Source organism: Varanus komodoensis, unplaced genomic scaffold, assembly GCF_004798865.1.
Source record: "Varanus komodoensis strain SLA01 unplaced genomic scaffold, ASM479886v1 scaffold15, whole genome shotgun sequence".
Classification (NCBI taxonomy): Eukaryota; Metazoa; Chordata; class Lepidosauria; order Squamata; family Varanidae; genus Varanus; species Varanus komodoensis.
In genome coordinates, this window is record NW_025335440.1 from 9934805 (window position 1) to 9954731 (window position 19927).

The window sequence follows — 19927 nt, forward strand, 5'->3', positions numbered from 1 at the left end:
GTCCAGGTTTGCGTGGCATGTCATGGATTCCATGCTTATTAAGGACTTCCTGTCAGACCTGGGAATTGCCGGGCGATACCTTCCTTTTCCTCCCAAGAACTTTTGAGATGGCCTTGTGCTACCCTGTATATCATGCATCCGCACAATTACCATTATTATTCCTGATTTCCTTCTGTCCTAATAGGCAACATTGTGTGTGTGTGTGTGTGTGTGTGTGTGTGTGTGTGGTTACAACAGTTCAATACTGCTCCATAGCTGAAGCTCCCTGACCTTTGTGATGCGATTCATAGTGATGGCTTGGTTGATCAAGCTGTCCGGGCATTTGCTTTCCATCCTGGCCCAGAGGCCTTCAAGAAACAGTTTGGCCTCAGCTTCTCTGCATGGTTGCAGGCAGAGGCGGCCCAACAGAGATGTGTCTGTGAGCAGATAAAACCAGAGATCTGCAGTGCACATGTCCTGTGTGACCAGAGGGTTGGAGTGTACTTCTGGCTGGTATAAAATAACAGTCAATATTGCAATATTTCAAACCAAGATGTTTTAGATGGTTATAACATCCAGTAAATAATACGATACTTGTCAAGTAAATGGACCTTAAGATGTATGTCTCCTTCAAAGCCGTCCTCACAGTCCACCACTTACATGAAGCTTTTGGAACAAGTGCTTTTTTTTTCCTCCCGTTTTGCAGCTAAGCACAAGCCACCATGCACGTTCCTTCCCTGCTTCTCCCTCCCTCTGCTTCTCTCGCCTTCCCCTGTATCAAAAGTACAGGGAGGAGACCTGCTGTTTCCTCTCTGCTGATGGAAAGTGGAAAGTATAAAAGCGAGGGGAAATTTCCAGTCATTCACCCAAAGTTTGCATTCCCTTGTGCCCCCCAATCTGCCTCAGAGAGGTAGGGGGCCCTCCGGATCAGATTTTGGGATTTAGGAGAATCCCGAAATTCCAGCAGGAGGGGAAATTGCTGAAGATTTCTCCCTTGCTGGTCTGCCGATAGAATGCTTCCTTCGGAGGAGGGAAGCAAGGTGGATTCTGAGGACAGATTGTAAGTGCTTTGGGGCAGCGACCTGGCCTCTTGGACATGCATGCTGGTGGTATTCTGCACATGTTGCCCTTCCTCCTCCTCCTCCTCCTCCTCCTCCTCCTCCTCCTCCTCCTCCTCCTCCATCTAAATGGGTTTCTAAATTGGAAACTTGATTGAAGTACTCCTGAGTTAAAATCTGTCCACCCTGCGTGACCCTCTTCTAATGGCAAACAAAAATGCCTTTACTGTTGTATCTCGAAGGGCAAGTCTACTTGCTGAAGCATCAAAATGTTAATTAAAAAGAGTTGGTTCTAGCAGTTCTTGGCAGAATGGAAGCCTCCAAAGGCTTCCTGTCTTATGTGTTCAGAAGCTCCAGGAAAAGATCCATGTTATTCCAAACAGGCTATGGAAGCCACTAACATCTTGGCCAAAAATACTTGCGTCTTTAGAGAAAGAGGCAACTGAGGAACTTCTCTGTGTCTCAGCTCCAACCGGAATAATCTTCCCCCAGGACAGGTTTCAGGTGATGGGGAAAGGTTTAAACTCCATTAGCTTCAGCTAAAAGCAACAGGAATCCATGATTTTCGACTTCCTGAGGACCCCCTCCATCTTTGATACCAAACATGGTTTGTGGCTACTGTTTGTGGCTACTGTTCTTTGAACCCCCTCCTAATACATTCTCCCCAGTGCTGGAGTTGTCTAATCCATTTCACAATTTGCAGACCTCGCATGCAGGGCAACAGGCAACGATAGTCCAGATTCTGACTCACTTCTGTGCTTGCCTGTGCTTTGGACTGGGGGACGCGTGCCACCAGCGGCGGCAACAACGAACCGCCTGATAGCCAGCGGCCTGCAGGCGTGCAAGAGTTCGAGTGGGGGAAATGAGGGGCCGTTCAGAGAACAGGAGCAAGCAGGTGCATGCTCTTCTCTGGGCCAGTGCTGTGGCGCCTCTGCTTTTGCAGGTAACTTCCCTGGAGCCGGGGGTCAGACTAGATGGCCCGGGAGGCCCCTTCTGACTCACTTGGTTTCTGTGCTTCCGTGTTTCACCGACTATGAAACGCACGGGAAGGTGATGGATTTGGCACTGGCCTAGCAGAAGACGCTGCCTTGTGTTTGGTGGGGTAGAGGCCCCAACCCACACAGGATGCAGTCCTGGCACTTTTGGATTGGCAGGGATCAGGCGCCATCAGCTACTGCCCGGGTTCCCTGCTCCTCCTTGCTGAACTGCAGCCCTCATAGAAGCTGGGAGATGTTTCTTTGCTCAGGAACAATACCTTCTTCCCTGTTTCAATGCAAAATATTTTGGTGGCAGCTCAGACAATTAAGGCCCATTTACTTTCTAAAAGGCCCTTTTTTGGAGGAGATAAAACTATCAGAACCTTTTTTGTTGAAAGGAATCAGCAAGGCTCCCTAAATATTTGAACTGTCTTAGTGGTGTGGCTTAACGGGGTCTGCATTCTTTTAGGTTCAGTTAGCAGATTTTAAATTTTAAGAGTGTCCTGGGTGCTCTCAGAAAAATGGCTCAGACAGAGACTTGCTTGCCCATTCGTGACATCACTGTCATGGCGAACATGTCCACTGATGTTTCTCAGAGGACAATCTGGTGAGGCGATAAGGAGAATAACTTACCCAAGAGCCTGAGACCCTTTAGCCTGAGACCTGGTCCCTTCTGCACTCCAGGGCTAGGAAGTGGGATTTCCATGTGCAGGAAAGGTATTTATTTATTTATTGCCTTTCTATACCACCCCAAAAGTTGGCTTGAAACTCAACATTAAGAAAACTAAGATCATGGCATCCGGTCCTCTCACTTCCTGGCAAATAAATGGGGAAGAAATGGAGGTAGTGACAGATTTTATTTTCCTGGGCTCCAAGATCACCACAGATGGGGACTGCAGCCAAGAAATTAAGAGACGCTTGCTCCTGGGGAGGAAAGCTATGGCAAATCTAGGCAGCATACTAAAAAGCAGAGACATCACCCTGCCAACAAAAGTGCGTATAGTCAAGGCTATGGTTTTCCCAGTTGCAATGTATGGCTGTGAAAGCTGGACCATAAGGAAGGCTGAGCGCAAAAGGATTGATGCCCTTGAATTGTGGTGCTGGAGGAGACTCCTGCGAGTCCCTTGGACTGCAAGGCGATCAAACTGGTCAGTCCTAGAGGAGATCAACCCTGACTGCTCTTTAGAAGGCCAGATCCTGAAGATGAAACTCAGATACTTTGGCCACCTGATGAGAAGGAAGGACTCCCTGGAGAAGAGCCTAATGCTGGGAACAATTGATGGCAAAAGAAGAAGGGGGAGGCAGAGAATGAGGTGGCTGGATGGAGTCACTGAAGCAGTTGGTGTGAGCTTGAGTGGACTCCAGGGGATGGTGGAGGACAGGAAGGCCTGGAGGAATGTTGTCCATGGAGCCGCGATGGGTCAGACATGACTTCAGGACTAACAACAACAACAACCACACCAATAGCCCAGAGGTATGGCTTTTAAGGACGGCTGAGAGCCAGGATTAGTTTAAAAGCTAGCTTCCAGGAGGAGAGGACTACCAAAGCTTATATCTGGTGATAATTTTCAGTTCTCTTAAAAAATGGAAATTGACCTGGCAGGAAAAGCGGGGAGGAAGTTCTTTAAAAAACTATTGATCTGATTGCAAATGCTTGCCAACAGTGGCAGATATTAACATCAGTCCTCTTTCTTCATTAGTGGAGAAATATAGACCTCCTTGTGTTGAATTGAATTTTGCATTACAGTCAAATGCCTTCCAGACAGAGTGGTGTGTGTGTGTATGAATGTCATCCTTGCTTGGAGAAATACCACTTGCCTGCTGAAATGCCCCTGAAATGCAGTTGTGCCTGGAGCAGAGGTGGATGTGTGAGCATTGTTGCTCACTTCTTTGTTCATTTTGTCCTTTGACTTCTGGGACTGTTAAACTTTGTCCTTGGGTTGCTGGCCATGCAAATAGATCTGAGAGGAGGCTGGTCATTACGGTGAAGACAGCTAATGACACAAAGATACGCCCTCATATTGCGAGATCTTCCCGACTGCGGCACCTGCACAGGGGGAGAGGAAGGAAGTGGGACCCCCTTTCGAAGGCAAACGTTGTCCATGCCTAGTCTATAACTGGGGTCAGTTATTTTCCACTCCTCATTTTGCAGAAGGAGAAAAGCAGCTCTGTAGGAGGAGCAGACAGGTGTTTGGAACGGGGTTATTACTGCTGCAAGATTTGCTGGGATATTTATTTGTTCACCTTGTGTTCCTTAGCGTATGCTGTGAGCTGTTAATTTAGAGCAGATGTGCATTGGGGAGGTGAGCCGGTGTTCTGCGAAGGGCTGGCAGGGCAGGGATTCGGGGAAAACAAGAAACTCAGGGCTAACCAGGTTCAGATGCCACTCATGCAAAGGAAATGGCAGATGCAGAAGCCCCCCCCCCCCCGAAATGGAGACCCTGTGGAGGGAGGGGAGGGAGCTTTAACCCTTTGCTGTGGCCCTAATCCATGTTGATCCTGCTGTGCCAGCTGCTTACGCTGGAAGGAGCTTCCACTGGGGTGAAAGGGGACTTTCACTCTCAATTCTGAAAGCGTGTGGTGGGTGCATGACGGAGGCTTATGCTAGTCTCCCCAGCCCCCGGCCAGCACTCTCACCAATGTGTCTAGCCTCCTGTCCTGAGCTGACACTTGTTCTTGCATGGGTTCCTGACATGCCACTGATTTAAGCCCACACCTTTTTATCTGAATGCATATGTTTATTAAATTTTATCTATTTTAAAATTCAAGCTCAAATACTTTGGCCACCTAATGAGAAGGAAGGACTCAGTAGAAAAGACCCTGATGCTGGGGTCGATTGAAGGCAAAAGGGGAAGGGGTGACAGAGGTTGAGGTGGCTGACGGAGTCACTGGGGCAGTGGGTGAGGGCTTGGGTGTACTCTGGGGGTGGTGGAGGACAGGGAAACCTGGAGAAATGTTGTTCATGGGGTCGGGAATGACTTTGTGACTGAACAGCAACAACATTTTAAAATTACTTTTAGGTTGCCTTTAGGACTAGCTTCATCTCAAGGTCAGATGCAGGGACAGATATACAGATCAGCAATACATATATAGTAAAACGTTTTGAAAATTCTAAGAACAAATTACACCAATAAAACCTGCAGCCCAAGGATTATGTGGAGGCTGTTGAAAGGAGGTGAGTCCTGAAAGCCTTCCCAAGACCTAGGAAGAAAGGATTCGACAAACCCCTGGTGGAGGCTGGTTCCAGAGGTGTGGGGACACCACTGACAAGGCCTCTCCCTTGTACTCACCAGCCTATCTGCCCCTGGAGGTAGGCTTATGAATGGGGCTTTTTCAGGTTTTTTTGCTTGTTTGTCAGCATTATTTATTATTTGTGCTTATATGGTACCTTTCACACTGGCTTTCTACTCATCATGCACTTTTTAAAACAAAACAGCAATAGAACACAGATCTAATAGTACAGAACAGACATGATAAAAATCCAGGAACAAAGGCAATGTAAAGGTTCTTACATGACTGGGACCCTCCTTTCACTGGAGTTCTCAGCTGTGTAGAGAGCACGGTGTCTCTGCAGCTGCCTGTGGGTTCCCATCCTGAGCGATGGTGTCAGACACAAGGGTGTCGGAACAGCGAGGCCAGCAGGACTTATGAAAGGACTTATGAAAAAATGCCATCCCTCTGACAAACTCCGATCTCACTGACAATTTAATTCCCTGTCCAGATCGCCACAGCTGTTTTGTCAGTGCGGAACCCTCCAAAGTTTCCCCTTGAATCTTTGCTTTTAAAATTCCATGCAGTTGTGTCTAAGAGTGGGGGATGTTCAGATACACCATCTTGGTTGTACTGAAGGAGCTGCTGGACAGCCTGTCCTCTGCAACATCACTTTCTCTGGACCTTGAAAAGCCCACTTTATTACATAAGGCCAGCAAATGGATTAACTGATGCTGTTTTATCAAATGTCATTGATATGGAGAAAAATGTCACTTGCCTGAATTGGTTGCCAGGTCAAAACAAAACATAAAAACACCCTTCACAGCGCCAAAAGCCAAGCACCCCAGTCTGGCCAGGAAGATTCCTTGTATGTGCCTGGAGGGTGCAAATGCATGTTTGGATGAGTTCTCCTAACACAGTTCCCAACAGTTTTCATAGCCCCATTTGGGTTTGTTTTCCAGGAATTGCTAGGAAGCATCTTTTGGTACCCTTGTTAGTTATCTTACTCCGTGTGTGTCCTGAAAGACCAGCAGGAATGCACTCAGGGTGCCAAACAGAAAATAAAAACAGTGCACACATTTTCAGAAACCCACCAGTAAAATATCAAAGGGCAGCCAACTGAGTCATTGTGTTCCATCTGTAAAGGGGAGCTGAAATACTTCAAAGGACTAAAATGGGTGGGATCTCTCAGGTTTGGAAGCCCAGGCTGCCCTCTGGGGTTCCTAGCAGGCTGTGCCCCTTTCCTTCGGCTCTGCTCCCTTTCCCCCGATCACCAGTTGGTGGCCATCTTGCATTGTGTGCACCCCAGCTAAAATTCTAAATTCTGAAAGTTTGAAAGGCCTTTCCTATGGGCTTACCTACTGGCAGTGAGAGCATGCCCGTGAGATGGACTGTTCCTTCAAGGAAGCCATAGCCCTGAGTGTACAAAGCCAGGCAGGGCTGGGTGGGACATTCTGCAGGGCATCCATTCATGGGGTTGCCATAAGTCAAGCAGAACAGCAAATGCTTGATGATCTGTGAAATCCGGGCAAGACAGCGCTAACAAAATCGGTACCTCCCTGGGTGGATCTTCCTGGGAAGAGCATCCCACAGGCGCTTTGGTTCTGATCCTGCTACCTGGAGTAAGAGTGAACACATTTGCTCCATCTTCCGTACAACAGTCCTTCAGAAATATTGGAAGCCTGCTGGGGTGGGTCAGCTGGGCATCTCCAATCCATGCAGAGCTGCCCAAGGCAATGAATTGCCTGTGCTGGAGCGGAGAGCGGGCCTTTTCCTTCCCTCTCTGTCTCAAATCATGTCGTCCTTTCCCCGCTTCTCCTGAAGAATGAGGTTGAATCACTGAGAGAAATAAAGGCGCCGCCTGAATGAAAGGCTGGCATTTTGTTTAAGTCCAGGCCTCTGTGGTGATTCATTGTATTGCCCTGCACTGAAACAGGTGGTGAGGCAAACTACGATTAAAAAAGAGAGGGAGACGATTATGGAAGTTGTTTTCCTTTGATGTGCCTGCGATCAATAAGAATGTAATGAGTCCATCGTAAAACAAAGTTGGAACGAGGAGAATTGGCCATGTGGAGGGTTCTTTCATTCACATAAATTGAGTCAATAAATACTCCCTTGGTCATGCTGGGATCGGTTAAAGCTTTGTTTGCTGACAAACTTGTGGGTGTTGCAGAGAAGAATAGCCATGAATTATCTCGCACTGATCGCTGCTCTGCAGGGACTGCACTTCTGCTACAAAAGGGCCCAGCGGCACAATCTGGTAACTTTTGCAGAACATGGAGAGTCCTGGCCCTTGGCCATGAGGGATTCTATGGGCATTTTTTTCTTACAGGGAAATGTCACCATGAGGTGGGTGAAGGGGGTGCTACCAGGCCTGAAAGGGAATGGGTTTTTCCCTTTTCACAGTAGCCAAGTACCCCTAGATCCCTTTCTTCGTCATTCATGCCTGGTTAGACCTCATCTGCATATATGTCAGGTATACTGGCACTTTCAGGCTAAGAGTGGCATCCCATTTCGGAGAAGCCCTTGGGGGTTGGATTCCAGTGACGGGCAAGGCCGAAGGCAAATGAGTGGGAACAAGAAACAAAAAGGCCCGCACATTCTAGCTTAAAGCTCTTCCTGCCAGTATCTAAGCCTTAGGAGAGGTATTTCAACCTTTTAGAGTGGGAAGAAAACCTGCACAGCCCCCCCCCCCTCCCGAATGATCACTGGTTGGGAAAAGGCAGTGGGCCCAGAGGAAGGGGGTGAGTCCTTCTGGGGAACCCTGGAAAGCCAGATTGGGAAATTCGTTCCCAAGCCGGAGTTCTGCATTCCTGGTATAAGCCGAGTTAGGTTTTGATGTGCTGCTTTTCATCTAGTTTTTGCAGCAATCTGCATCTTTCAACACATGTTTGCCCTGAACAGCACCTGCCTTTTCATGCCCGTTCCCACTGGAGTGGAAAGAATCCTTCTGAAGTTTGTGGGATCATGTTTACTTTGAACCCCCACCCTCAAAAATCCGGTGTGGCCGCCAGCAACCACCTCACTGCCCAGCCCTAGCGCCAGATGAGCAAGTTCCAAAGCACCTGTCCCAGCAATTCCTCAATGTTGTAAAGAGAAGCGATGTGCAGTGTCGCCTAGTGGGAAGTGGAATAGGCAGCCTGGCAGCGGCTCATTGCCATGTTTTCCTAGGAGTGCCTGGCTGCTGCCAGGGACATTCTGACCCTGAGTATCTCCAGCATCTTTCAGAACCACATAAAAGGAAAATTTATCATCATCCTCTGGTGTCTGAGAAGCCAGTAATAGAAGTGCCCCTCCTCTGTAAAGTATTCTAACTGCAGCCCCAAGGGATTCCATTCTGGCCCGCTGAATATCCCACACAAAACCTTCCTTTGACCCAACCACCAACTGAGGGGGAGGCCTCATGGTACAGGACTGTAGCACATGGAAGAATAACTGGCCAGGGCGGCTTATTTTATATTAGTATTTTTGCTTTTTTAACTTAATGTTTGTATTTTTAATTTATTGTTATAATTATTTTTTTAACTTACATTGTAAGCCGCCCCGAGGCTTCGGCGAATGGGGCAGCATAAAAATGTTTTAATAAATAAAGAAAGAATAAATAAAGAATTGCTTGGTGGGCTCCTGGGTTTTGGACAATTCCCCCCTCCCATTAAGAGAGACTGAAATACTTCCCCAAAATCTTGGTTAGGGGCTGCAAGAGCTTCAGGCTAAAATATACGCACCCACCCCTGGCCTTTGCCACCGGTGGAATGCATCCCCCAACAGCTTCTCCGAAATGGATTTCCAGCCTTGAGCTGAAACAGGAGAGCTGCTTTAGCGTGTCCTCCTGCCCGTGCCTCTTTGGTAGCACAGCAAGTCTGAAATGACATGGAAGGAGCGACTCCGGCAAGGGGCCTGCATCATGCTCTCCTCCCAGCACGACTTTAAACTTCTGTCGTATAAGAGTGGTGCTTCCATTTCCCTTGGTATAGCTGGTATAGCCCTCCCCTCCCCTCCCCTGGCTAAGGTGTCACCACGCTTTCAGCTCCACTCTCACAAGGATTACAAACAATAAAACCGAGGAGTGGAACCTTTTTGGTGGTTGCTCCCCTAAGATGCAGAATTCTTTCACACCCCTTTGTGCTGGAGAGGAATAAAGTTAATGTTCAGATGAGAATGCTGTGGGACACAGATGGTCTTCGGTTGCTTTCCATAGTCTTACACCGAATCATATTATTTGCAATTGTTGGTTACTTCTGATGATGATCTGAGCTGAGAACCATTGCATAGAAAAGCAGTACATCAATATGTAAGCAAAAGCAATAGCTATATCTTCTTAAGTACGTAATATTTGGGTTTTAAAAGGTTGGATCTGGCTCTGTGCACAGTCCATAAGAACCAGCCAGCTTCTTCCCATAACCTACCACTGACCTGAGGTACCGTCTAGACAGAACTTCCCCAGGCCCCATCCCAGTATCCTAGAAGTTTCTGCTGCAGCCATACCTACCCTGACAATATTCCCTAGACCAGCCTAGCGCTTCTGGGTTTTAAATTTTGAAGATGTGATCTCCCTCATCTCCTACTGGAGGTGTTCATGGATGGGACATGCTATTTCTGGTAGATATTTGCTATCCTGGAACAGTTCTAGCAAGGGCACAGAGGTTCAGGTTAGGGGTCACATCCTGCCCTCTAGAGTTCCCAAGGTGCCTTTGCCACCTTCCTGTTTTCCTGATCCATCTTCCCTGATTTTGGACTGCTGTAGTTTCCTTGCCTTTGTGCAGCTCTTTCCCCATTTTAAAAGGTCGATATTCCTTCCTTAAGGCAGTAAGACCATTCCATGAAAACGAGCTGCTAGGTTTGGACTGGTCCTTCGGTGTCCTGTCCCCCCCCCCCTCCCCGCCACCCCCTTGAGAACCTTTCTGAAATGGAATTTGGACCTTGGGCTCAAAGAGGAAGTGGACACAATACCTAGGAAAGGATCCATCCAGCTTCAGTCTGACCAGTCATGCCGTCGCTTAATGCATGGCCTTTTCACAGCTGCGTGGTTCCAACCTCACTCCCAGCCAATTTCCAGTCATGAATGGGGATGGCTATTGATCAGTATTGACATTCGTTTGGCTTTCCTGTGCACTTACCTCTATCCCTCTTTCTTTCCTCCCTCCCTCCCCACCCCCCAGTTTTTTTTGTTTTTTGTTTTTTATTATTAGGAGTAAAGACCAGCACAAAGAAGAATCAGGATGAAAAGATGGCCGACTTCTTGTTACCACTGGGTTCCAACAGCTTCCACCGGTTCACGCCTGAATCCTTGGCTGCGATTGAGAAGCGAATTGCGGAGAAGATCGCAAGAAGCGCCAAACAGGAATACAGGGAACAACTGGCCGATGAGGAAACTCTGCGCCCCCAGTTTGACTTACAGGCCTGCAAGAAGCTCCCCGAAATCTACGGGTCTCCTCCACCGGAGCTCATTGGGGAACCTCTCGAGGACATAGACCCGTTCTTCAGCGATCACAAGGTTGAACCCGACAGCTCTGCACTTATCATTAAAAATGGTGGAGGGACTGAGGAGGAAGCCGATGGATTTTCTCCTGTTCCCCTCACTTTCTCACTGTTTTCTGGTGAAAACAATTCTTCCTTGGCTCAAGGATGTGAGAACGACCAAGGTCAAATTCCCTGTGCTTAATTTTGCCTTTGGGTGACTGGGGCAGAGGTGGAAAAGGGTTTTTTTTAAGGTGGGAGCCACATACCAGTCGGCCTCACCCAGGAACACGTCTCTGTGTGTTGCTGTCGGGATTTTCCAGGGAATACTGCCCTGGTGCTCTTGCTGTGTTGCTGGTGGGCTGCTGAGTCCATGTGTGACTCCATGTCCTTCTGCCAGCATGAGACGTTGCTTAGCCCAACACATCTGGGCAGTACCCTGCTGCAGAAAGTTGGCTGACACCTGCCACATACTGCATCTGTTTCATCCAGCAGGCCTGGGCTTGCTCTGGCTGAGCTGCTGGACTTGTGCTCGGGGGGACCAGGGGAGAGACGAGGAGAGGAGGGGTTAAGCTCTCCTGCCAGCTAAGCCTTCCCCACCCTCACTTTTTATGGTGCTTGGTGGGAACCCAGGCCAGGCCACCTCCCTTGCTTGATCCTCTGGCTCTGAGGAAGAGCACCCGGTGTTTGAGTGAGATGTGCTCTTGTTGACTGTGGGTGAAATGACGCTGCCTTCCTCTTGGCCACAATACGGAGTGGCCCTTTTGTGAACGCACCCTTGGAAAGGTTTGCATGTGGAGGTGAGGAGGGCTGCACATTATTGTCGAAAGCTAAGCAGGTTCCTTGAAGCAGAACAATCCTTGCCGCTGACCAGTGGTAATCGAGAAAAACCATGTTCCTGTCGAGGGAGCCACTGCGGAGGGAAAAGAGATGGATTGGCCTTGCCTAATCTGGTGCCTTCCAGATGTGTTGGAGGGACTACAGGTTCCATCTTCCAGAAGACCATAAGGAGAGAACCTGAACCCCAACCCTAGAGCAGAACCCATCCAGTGCAGCATTCTGCACACACATTGCCCAACCAGCTGCCCATGGGATGCTCAAAAGCAGGACAGGAGAGCAAGAGTACCCTCCTGCCCATGCTCCCCAGCAACTGGTGTGCCGCCTCTGGTACTGGAGGTGCCATGCAACCATCCGGGCCAGGAACAAGCAATACCCTTCTTCTCCATGAATTTGCCCAAACCACAAATGGGTGGATAGTACTATCAGCCAGCAGGCAGATGGTGGCTGTGGGTGATGAGAGTTGTAGTGCACAACGTCTATTAGTTCAGTGCTTCCTGTGGATGGCCTGGGCACACATGCCTTCTGTGTGAAGTCACCGACTTTTTCATTATGGCAGCGCTTCTGTGTCTTTAAAAAGCAGCCTGGCGCGATGAGGTTCTGCTGGTCGTGGCTGGATTTTCGTGCATGTTACATTGCTACTTCTCACTGAGCCTTAGTGGCTGAGAAGCCCTGCCAGGAAGTGGGTGGGGGGTCCCAACTCTGGGGCACGAACATCAAGCTGTGCACAGCTCCGCAATGGCAGGGGTTGGGGGGCTGTTGGTCCCGCTCTTAGCAGGGCTTCTGTCGATGCATGAGGAAGGTAAGCAACGGCAGAGCCGGTTTGGCTCCTGAAATTGAAATAGCAATCTGCAGCTGTGAATAAGCATCCCAAAGAAGGTGCTGTTCTCACTGACTGGGGTGGGGGGAGAGGATAAAGCAGGGCCTTGAGGTACCCAAGGTGTTGGGCGGCAAAGACTATTTCCTGGAGGGGACACCTGTGCCCAGCCTGTTCCTTCGAAGCAGGACCTGTGCAACCTGCCCTTTTACCTGCAGGCTCTTGCCTCATATAGCGCCATCTCTGCCGGTGGACCTCTGGCTTTGCCCCAGCAATTGCATCCCCCTGGCTATTGCAGATCACGTTTTCTTTGAAGGAATAAGATCCCCTGGGCTATTGAACATACTCCTTTGGCCAAGCAACGATGCCTGGCTGGTTCCCCAAGTAAGGAAAGGGATTCTGCAATAGCAGGGACGGAAGTGCTTGGATTGTGGTTTCTGAAGGGTCGTGGGGAAAATGAACTTTTAGGGCACTCCTGAAATGTACTTTCACCTCTCTTTTGTTTTCCAGACATTTATAGTACTGAACAAAGGGAAGACAATCTTTCGATTTAGTGCCACACCTGCCTTGTATATACTTAGCCCTTTTCATCGAATCAGAAGAACAGCAATTAAAATTTTGGTACATTCATATCCTTTCACTCGGATGTGTGTCTTCAGACTGCCACTCGGTACAACATTATGTGGGTTGTGGGAATGCGCTCTTATCGTCTTGCTCCTGTTTGCTCATGTGTATTCAGGCTTGCCACATATTGAGATTAAAAAATGATGGCTTGGATGGGGGTTGGGGGAAGATGATAACGTACATAGCAATGGAATAAAATAAAATCCCATAAGGATCTGTATGAATTCTACAGTCTACATACATGATGGAAATGTTACACCTTTGTCAGTGCAGCATTAAAAAAAGTGTTTGCTTGACTTTACCTGCTTTAATCCTAGACCTGCTCTGATGCCTTTAAACACAGAGCTTCAGCAGGTGTTGATTTGTTGACATTGAGCTTCATGGGGAAAGCTTCACCTCCTGGATTTCTGTCTAATTTAAAGTCTGCTGCGGAAGGCACAGAGCTGAGGAAATCTCCAGAAGGAGAAAGTTCTGCAGCTCCCTTGATGTCCTTGGGTGGCTAAGTGGAAGCAACTTCTGTCTGGGATGGGCTCCGGATTGTTGGTGAGAACAGTTGTGTGCCCTGTGGAATGCAGCAAGGCCACCGATCCTGGGTTCAGCTCCTGCCCTGGCCAGTTAAAAAGGGATCGGGTACCAGGTGACGGGAAGGACACTGGAGGGTCGCTGCTATTTGGAGCAGATTGTACTGGGCTCCAGGGGTATGCGGGCTGACCTGGCAGAAGGTTGTCTCCATTTGAGAGCAGTGGCAGGTTTCAGTCTGAAAGGGAAAGAAGCTTTCCGTGGTCCACAAGCAGGTTTGGCACTGTGGGAAGCAGCTTTACAGTTCAGGCTGAAACCCAGAGTGGAGCTGGTGCCCTGCCGATACTGGGGCCACCGGCTTCCACTGGCCGCCTCCTGTGCAGTCCCCAGCCATGAACTGGGAGCGTCTGATGCAGGCACTTTGCTTAAGCTGAGCAGGGAAGGGCCTGGCCATGCTGGACGGGTGAACCACCAGGAAGGAGCCCTTTGGATCTGTGACGGAGAAAGGCAGCTCTGAACTGGGGGCTGAACCGCTTTCAGCCGGAGGGCCAGATCCACTCTAGAGACGCTCTGGGGGCCGCATTCCCTGGTGGGGGTGGCTGCAGGCAAAAGGGCCGAGACAAAGGCAGAAGGGATCCCACCCCCATACCAACAATGCTTTTAGCTTAAAGCTCTTGCGGATGGGCTCTTCAGCCTTTTATAATGGGGAGCCTGCACAGAAACGGGCAGCCGGGGGTGTGTGTGTAGTGGTTAGAGTGCTTGTCTGGGGCTCTGGGAGTGCCGGGTTCTAGTCCCCACTCGGGCATGGCACTCGGGAAGTGACTTTGGGCCAACCACAGACTCCCGGGCCCTACCTCACAGGGTTGTTGCTGTGAGAATAAAATGCAGAGGAGGAGGAAGATTAGGTAAGCCACATGGAGTTCCTTAAAGGGAAAAAGGAGAGAGATAAATAAAATAAATAATTAAAGGGAAGGGGTGAGGCCCAAGGAAGTGGGCACAGCCATCTGGGGATCCCTAAACAGCAGGATTGGGCCCTGAAGCTCTGTGTCCCTCCTAGAAATGTAAAAGAGAAGTTAAAAGTTGAATCTGCCTGGAATAAACGTTTGTGCACAATCAAGTACAGGTTTGCCACCAGCTGGGCAGAAATCAGTAGACCAAGAAGTTCCTGGCAAGATGAACCTTACGATTTGCACCTGTGGAGCAAGTCCCCCTTCAAAGCTTCAGAGGCAGGTGAAAATCTTGCTCTAGAATGTGCCTTGGAGCCCGAGGTTGTGCTGTGGCTTTGCTCTAGGGACACGTCTTCAAGAGCCCCCTTCTTTCCGAGAAGAGGGAAACCTGGAGCCTGTGTTTATGCAGGGCAGAATTTTCTCTCGATGGAGTAAATGCTTTGGAAAACACAACAGCACCACCCATGGCAAGCATGGCCGAGCAAAAAGTCAACAATCCCCGCTTAAAGGAACCTGGATCAGCAAGTATTTGAGCAAATAATATTAAGGAACCAAACAGAGAACCGTGGCAGCATTCACTTGCACGGGAACACTCAGTTCTGTTTTGTTTTCCCCCAAGAGCCGGGGAAGCATTGAGAAGGCATCTGCCCTCGGAAAAAAGAGCTGGAAAGCACCTTGCAATTCACCGCATCCAAACCCTGGATCTTCTCTGCTGTTTACCTTCATCTCCTACAGCTAAAGCAGAAGAGCTGAAGTACCACACGATCTGTATAATTGCAGAATGGAGCCATTTCATACTGTCGGCAAGAAGCAGATCTGCTGGGATCTCTTGCTCTTCCGAAGGGAAGGACTGAATGAGAGATGCCACAGGACCTGGCTACTGCTGAGCTGCTTCTGCTTAATAGTAAGAACTTGACAAGAGCCAGAGCAAAAGCTGGCCCAGTTCAGCACTCTGTGCTTGCAGCCCGACCAGCTGCCTTTGGGAAGCAGGGTGCGAGCGTGACGCATCCTGGTGTGACCGGGCACCTTGGAGGCAATAGGCAGCCTTGTGACCAGTTCCACTGGCAGAGCTCTCCTCCACGAACAGGCATGCAGCAGCAGCAATGCCCAAGCTACAGGGCGCATTACTTTTGAGATGTGTCTGAAGGCTGCACACCAGAAAGGCTCGTTTCTGTGTGCAATGGAGGTCATCAGGGTCTGCATCTCTCTCTGTCCAGCTGCACTCTGTCATGGCACCCGAGCCTGGTAAACCTGGACTTACGGCACTTGCTGGCTCGCAGGAGATGCTCTGTGCCATTTGTACGATAACACACAGGCGATGCCTAACCTACTGACCACCCCCTGCTCCAGAGAAAAGAACATTGATCACAATGCAGCCAGAGTTAAGCATCTTTAAATTAGTCACCCACTGGTTTCAATGGGATATTTTTCAGGGTGAGTTCAGTTCTCCCACTGGAAGGCATGGGACACTAAATAGCATTTAACTTAGGATGGATTATGTCCTTTGCTGTTTTCGGGGGCAGGAGCTCAGAAGCCAGCCTCGGTCTCACCAATGCATCCTCATGCCAGCAGCACACACCGTGGCATTGTGGGAAATTCCGAGGCACAGGTGCTCCTCATCGCAGCCAAGGAGAGTCCAGAGGTTCAGGCTGTTGCGGTGATCCACAGAAGCAAACCTCTTCTAGCAGTTTGCATCCCCATCAGGAGCAGATCTTTTGGGAAGCTGGCAGGTCTTCATTGCCCATTCAGGACCAGCCTGGCCCAGAAGACTGTGCACTACAACATTTTGCAAACGGGGGAGGAAACCTCCTGCTTTTCAGCCACTGCGAGGGAGTAGTGCTGAACTCAGGGGGAACACGTGATCTGGGGAGAGTGGCAGATGATGTCAGCATGGTGCTTGTTAACAAAGTGCCAAGAGCCCTGGATCCATGGGCACACGGCATTTCCCATGATGCTGCACCGCCTGGAATGCTCCTGGCTGCTTGGTAGCTCAGCAGCAGCAACAGCTGCCCCCTTGGGCTATATGATTCTGCGCCAGATTCAGGTTCTGCGTTTGCAAGAGAAGAACGGTGAGGGTAGGAGTCTAATGGATGGCACTTTTTCAAGGGGGGCTGCAAGATGGTGGGCTGGGTTAGAGGATGGAAAAGAATTCGGAGTTAGCAGGAACTGGAAGGAAGCAGGTTATTTAGGGTGTCTTTGAGCAATCAAAGGGTGAAGGACTTGTTCATGTCTTTACTTGCACAGTTTCCCAAACTTGCTTTCACATTCAAGAGCGCTCACTTGTGCATATATACACTCTCCCCAAAATTCAGAGCTTTCAGCTTCAGCCTGTGGGTGTGGAAGTGCATTTTTCCCAACCGGGGAAAATATTTGTTAAAAAGCATTTTTTTCCCCGTTGGGAAACGCTGCTCGCTTTTGTGCATTTTTCCCAGCTGGGGGCAGTGCTTGGAGGAGGACTCATTTGGGAACACAAACGAGGCAAAGCGCGCTTCAAGGGAGACCTGGAAGCATCGCCACATTTGAATGTTGCTTGTTTGCCCAGCCTGTTCTGAATGTGTGCTCAGCACAGAAATATATGATCACTACCAAGCTTACTAGCTCCCCGCAAAAATCCACTCTGATTATTCCATTCCAGAGACTAATAGGCAAGGAAGAAAAGACTTCTTTGGTTGTTACTGTAGTCAGACAGTTGCAAGACAGAAATCCAGGTGATGCGCCGCACAGCAGCCCGGGTTCTGCAGGAGATGCTGGTCTGTCATCTGCCCATCCCTGCCCTGCTGTTCAGACAGCATCCTCTTGCAGTGGTCTATTTTCGTGCTGCCCTGGTTCTCCTTGACCTCGCTGTGATCCTGCCTGTCAGCTTCTTCCCCGTCTTCTCTGCATGAAGTTCACTTAGAGAACCTGCTGAAGGCTTTCAGGCGTCTGTGCAGTCAGTTTGTTGATGCAGCTGAAGTTTTTCTGAGCCACTTTCCTTTACTTTCCAATTAGGAGAATGTCAGACTCTGCCTGGTTCAAAGGGCCACCCCCAAGGACTGTCCTGTGGTGAGGATGTGGGGCAGTGGGGAGGGGGGAGAGAGAGCAAGTGAACAAGTGAGCATGCCTGCCTTCCTTCCTTCCTTCCTTCCTTCCTTCCTTCCTTCCTTCCTTCCTTCCAAGAATTGAGAGAGACATGGAAACCTCATGCCCATTGAGCATTTATGCCTATCAGACACTCAGCCTCCTCCATTAACAATTGCATTATATCTCCCCCTTTTTTCCTTTTGAAGGTGACCCAAGGGGACTTCATTTTATCTTCACAACAACTTTGTGAAGTAGGCCAGCCTGAGTCAGTGACTGGGTCACCCAGTGTTCAGGGCCTCAAACACAGACTTCCTGTGTCCCAGTCCAGTACTCTAGCCACTAGACCACACTGCCTCTTTCCTCTTGACATACTAGAGCACTGACTGGGAACTTCGGTCCACTAGTCTGCAGAATCTGTGCAATTCAAGAAAAGTTGGTCAGCTGTGGAATCTGCAGGATGGATTTTAATCCATTGTGATTTCTTGAATATCCCTAAATACTGACTCCAAGGGAGGTTACCGTGTACTAAGGATGGAGGTGGAAGGTTAAGAGTAGTGTGGCTAATATTTGCTTAGTGCACCCCCTATTTGCATGCACAATAGTTTGCATATCAGCCTGTGCAACTGATGAATTTGCTCCTCCCTTCAGACGAGTTGAAACTGATGAGCTGTTCAAAGCCCCTCTGTCAGTTTCGTTGCTGCCCCCAAGGGGCTTTCCTCAACCCTGTCCTGTCCATTCACTGGTGCCCCTCATAGCACTTCCTGTCTAGTAACTTTTGGTAATTCCCAGCCCTAAACCCCATGGAAACATGTGAAATACCCATAATTGATTTAAAATAACGTATTTATTGATTGCATCTGTAAACGGCCCAAGTACCCGAGTTCACTGTGCAATGCACAATACAGAAAAACGCATGATACAAACAATTCAACAATGAAAGCACAAACTAAAACCCACACCAAAGAATAAAAAACACCCCAGCACATGCAATCAAGGAAAAATGAGTGTTCCTGAAATGCTTGGAGGCATGAAAACCGTTTCACCTTTGGCAACATCAGGAGTTCTCTTCCCACACAGGTATCAGCACAGGAAATCCAAATCCTGGCCAATAACTAGAGACCCTAGCAAAGTGACAATGTTGCTATCTTTTTTGTTTTTGGGGGGAGGGGGGGTTAACATTACTCTGCACTGCTGGGGGAAGGGTCAGGTTTCTTGCTCCTAACCAATTCATTGACCACAAAAATATATACCACCTGACAATAGTCCTTGGGGACTATCGCTTTTTGCTCTATGGATGCTGTCAGTGCAATCAGACTCCGGCTGTAAAGCAAAGCAAATGTCATTCTGAGATACGAAGCTCTTGGGTTTTCTGTCTCTCCTGTCCTTACAACATTCTGAAGTGAGCGTTGCTTGTAGGGTTGGAGTTGCTGTGTCCGCCTCAAAAGCTTGACGGCTCTCGGGAGCACATTTGTGCATCGGAAGCTTAGCGACCTAACCTTTCTCCATCCTGAGCGGGAATACATATGCACAGATCTGTATGCAAAACCTCAGTGGCACTAATTCAACCGAGTGTTTGCATTATGGCTTGCTTTAAACAGATTATTAAAATGCATGTCACTCATGACTCAGCAAAGCGCGCCTTTTGCTTCTCTTGCCTTTGATGCTTTAGCAAAAGATGGAGCGTGTGCCGGATAAATGTACATTGATGAGCCAGCCTTGTGTTTCAAGAAACAGAGAAATTTGGAGATCTGAGCACGGCTGAGTGCCGCGTGTCCCAGTTAAAACGACAACAAATCCATATGTGGCCCAGTGGAACTCGTATTCTGCAAGCTGGGTAAATTACAGAATCAACAAAGCCCCACAATTTCCCCTACTTCATGCTGATTTGGACTGTTTAGCATAATGCGTTCTGCTAATCACAGTGAGGAGTGAAACTTTAACCAACCTCCTTGACTACCAGCAATCTTAGTCAAGTCAGATCGGGTTTATTTATATTCCCTTTTCTGCCAAACTGCATTCATAGCAGTTTGTGACAGATACAAGCAATTTGTTTATTTATTTATTTAAAACATTTCTATGCCGCCCCCATCGCAACAAAGCCTCGGGGGGGGGGGCTCACAAAGGATACATAAATACATATATAATAACAATATAACAAATAAAAAAAGGAGCAACTCCTTCAGTCTGGTGCTAGCCCTGTTGGAATCTGCCCCTCTGGCACCTGCGGACTTCCTCTTGTGCTCAGCCCGGTCCTGGAAAGCATTTGTTTTAAATAAATGCGCAAGCAAGCAGAGCTGGGAGGGAGGCCACAACCACTCAGCCCATGGGGCTCAGTTCCTGGAGAGCACCCTGCAAACTCTGGTTCAGTGTCCAGGCACTCGGACTCTGGAGCAGAGGCCAGGCAGCCAAGCCCAGGGAATGCAATGGATTTCCACTCCCTCG

General features: G+C 48.9%; 1 protein-coding gene across 6 annotated transcripts in view; it reads left to right on the forward strand.

The window, feature by feature from the left end:
• The window catches only part of LOC123020642 (sodium channel protein type 5 subunit alpha-like), a 270015-nt gene that overhangs the window by 54822 nt on the left and 195266 nt on the right, over window positions 1-19927 (forward strand). For all 6 annotated transcript variants that reach the window (XM_044424589.1, XM_044424584.1, XM_044424586.1 and 3 more), the window contains exons 2-3: window positions 10384-10718; window positions 12846-12964. In XM_044424589.1, coding sequence (XP_044280524.1) covers window positions 10452-10718; window positions 12846-12964 — 386 coding nt within the window. In that variant the 5' untranslated portion in view covers window positions 10384-10451. The remainder of the gene's footprint in view (window positions 1-10383; window positions 10719-12845; window positions 12965-19927) is intronic.